This window comes from Nematolebias whitei, chromosome 1 (genome assembly GCF_014905685.2).
Source record: "Nematolebias whitei isolate Nwh7 chromosome 1, NemWhi1, whole genome shotgun sequence".
In the NCBI taxonomy this organism is placed as follows: Eukaryota; Metazoa; Chordata; class Actinopteri; order Cyprinodontiformes; family Rivulidae; genus Nematolebias; species Nematolebias whitei.
Window position 1 is genome coordinate 36,650,601 of NC_056498.1, and position 1,101 is coordinate 36,651,701.

General features: G+C 39.8%; 1 protein-coding gene across 1 annotated transcript in view; it reads left to right on the plus strand.

Moving 5' to 3' along the window:
* tdrd7b (tudor domain containing 7 b) overlaps nucleotides 1-1,101 on the plus strand; it is an 80,864-nt gene that overhangs the window by 76,651 nt on the left and 3,112 nt on the right. Inside the window, exon 16 of the mRNA XM_037677176.1 lies at nucleotides 1,026-1,054. Coding sequence (XP_037533104.1) covers nucleotides 1,026-1,054 — 29 coding nt within the window. The remainder of the gene's footprint in view (nucleotides 1-1,025; nucleotides 1,055-1,101) is intronic.

Here is a 1,101-nt window from a genome sequence, read left to right on the forward strand (position 1 = left end):
TGACAGAGCTCTAAACACCTTCTAACTGCCACAGTGAGGTCACATGACCGAGAGAGAAGAGGTCTCTGAACAAAACACTGGTTAACTTTTGGAGCCGTTTTGGATCAAGATGGCTGCCACAGCTACCTCAGAAAACTCTAAATTGACTACCGTGCTTTCCGCCGTACACGTCGCACCGCCCTGTAAGTCGCATCAGTCCAAATATGTCTAATAAAGTGGAAAAATACTTAAATAAGTCGTTTCGCCGTATACGTCGCATCTGTTACGCGTCACTGCTGATAACCCGGAAATGTGAGTCAAACCCAGAGATGTGGGTCAGAGTAAATCTGTCACTTCAGCATATAATTCGCAGGGCATGCAAATTATGCAAAAAACTGTGACTTACAGAGCGAAAAATACGTATAACTCAGTCGTTCTTTGAGATATTGAGCTGAAATTTGGTGGTCGTAGCTGAGAGCGAATTGTTATACATTTCTGACGCAAATTAAAAATCCAAGATGGTTGACTTAGCTAAAAGGGGAAAAAATGTGATAATTACGCTATTTTTAAAGGTATTGAGCTGAAATTTGGTGTGGTGGTACCCGACAGCGATGCACAACACATTCCGAATACAAATGTGAAAATGCAAGATGGCCTCTGAAGCTAATTTCAAATGGATACTACTCAGAGGTTTTTAGAGCTATTTAGCTGATGTTTGGTTTGGTGGTAGCTGAGAGCAGCGCTCAATAAATACTGAATTCAAATAAAAAAATCCAAGATGACCAACAAAGCTAAATTTAAATGGCTTTAACTCGACTATCTTTACACATATAGAGCAGAAATTTGGTGTGGCGGTAGCTGAGAGCGAAATAGTACTGTCAAATCAAAAATTTTAAATATAAAACTGTTGTATTTATGGGCCAACGACAAACTAAAGAATCATCATCAGTCAGCTGCAGTGATTTTAAAAAATCGACATTAGAATCGGCCATTGACAAACAAATTGATCCATTTTTAATTTTTAGCTTTCATTCTTTTGTTTTTAGCCCAATCAAGATTCCTGCAAATCCTTTATCCCCCAAGACTTCCAGCTGCAGTGGCTCCCCCTGCAGCAGCCCAACA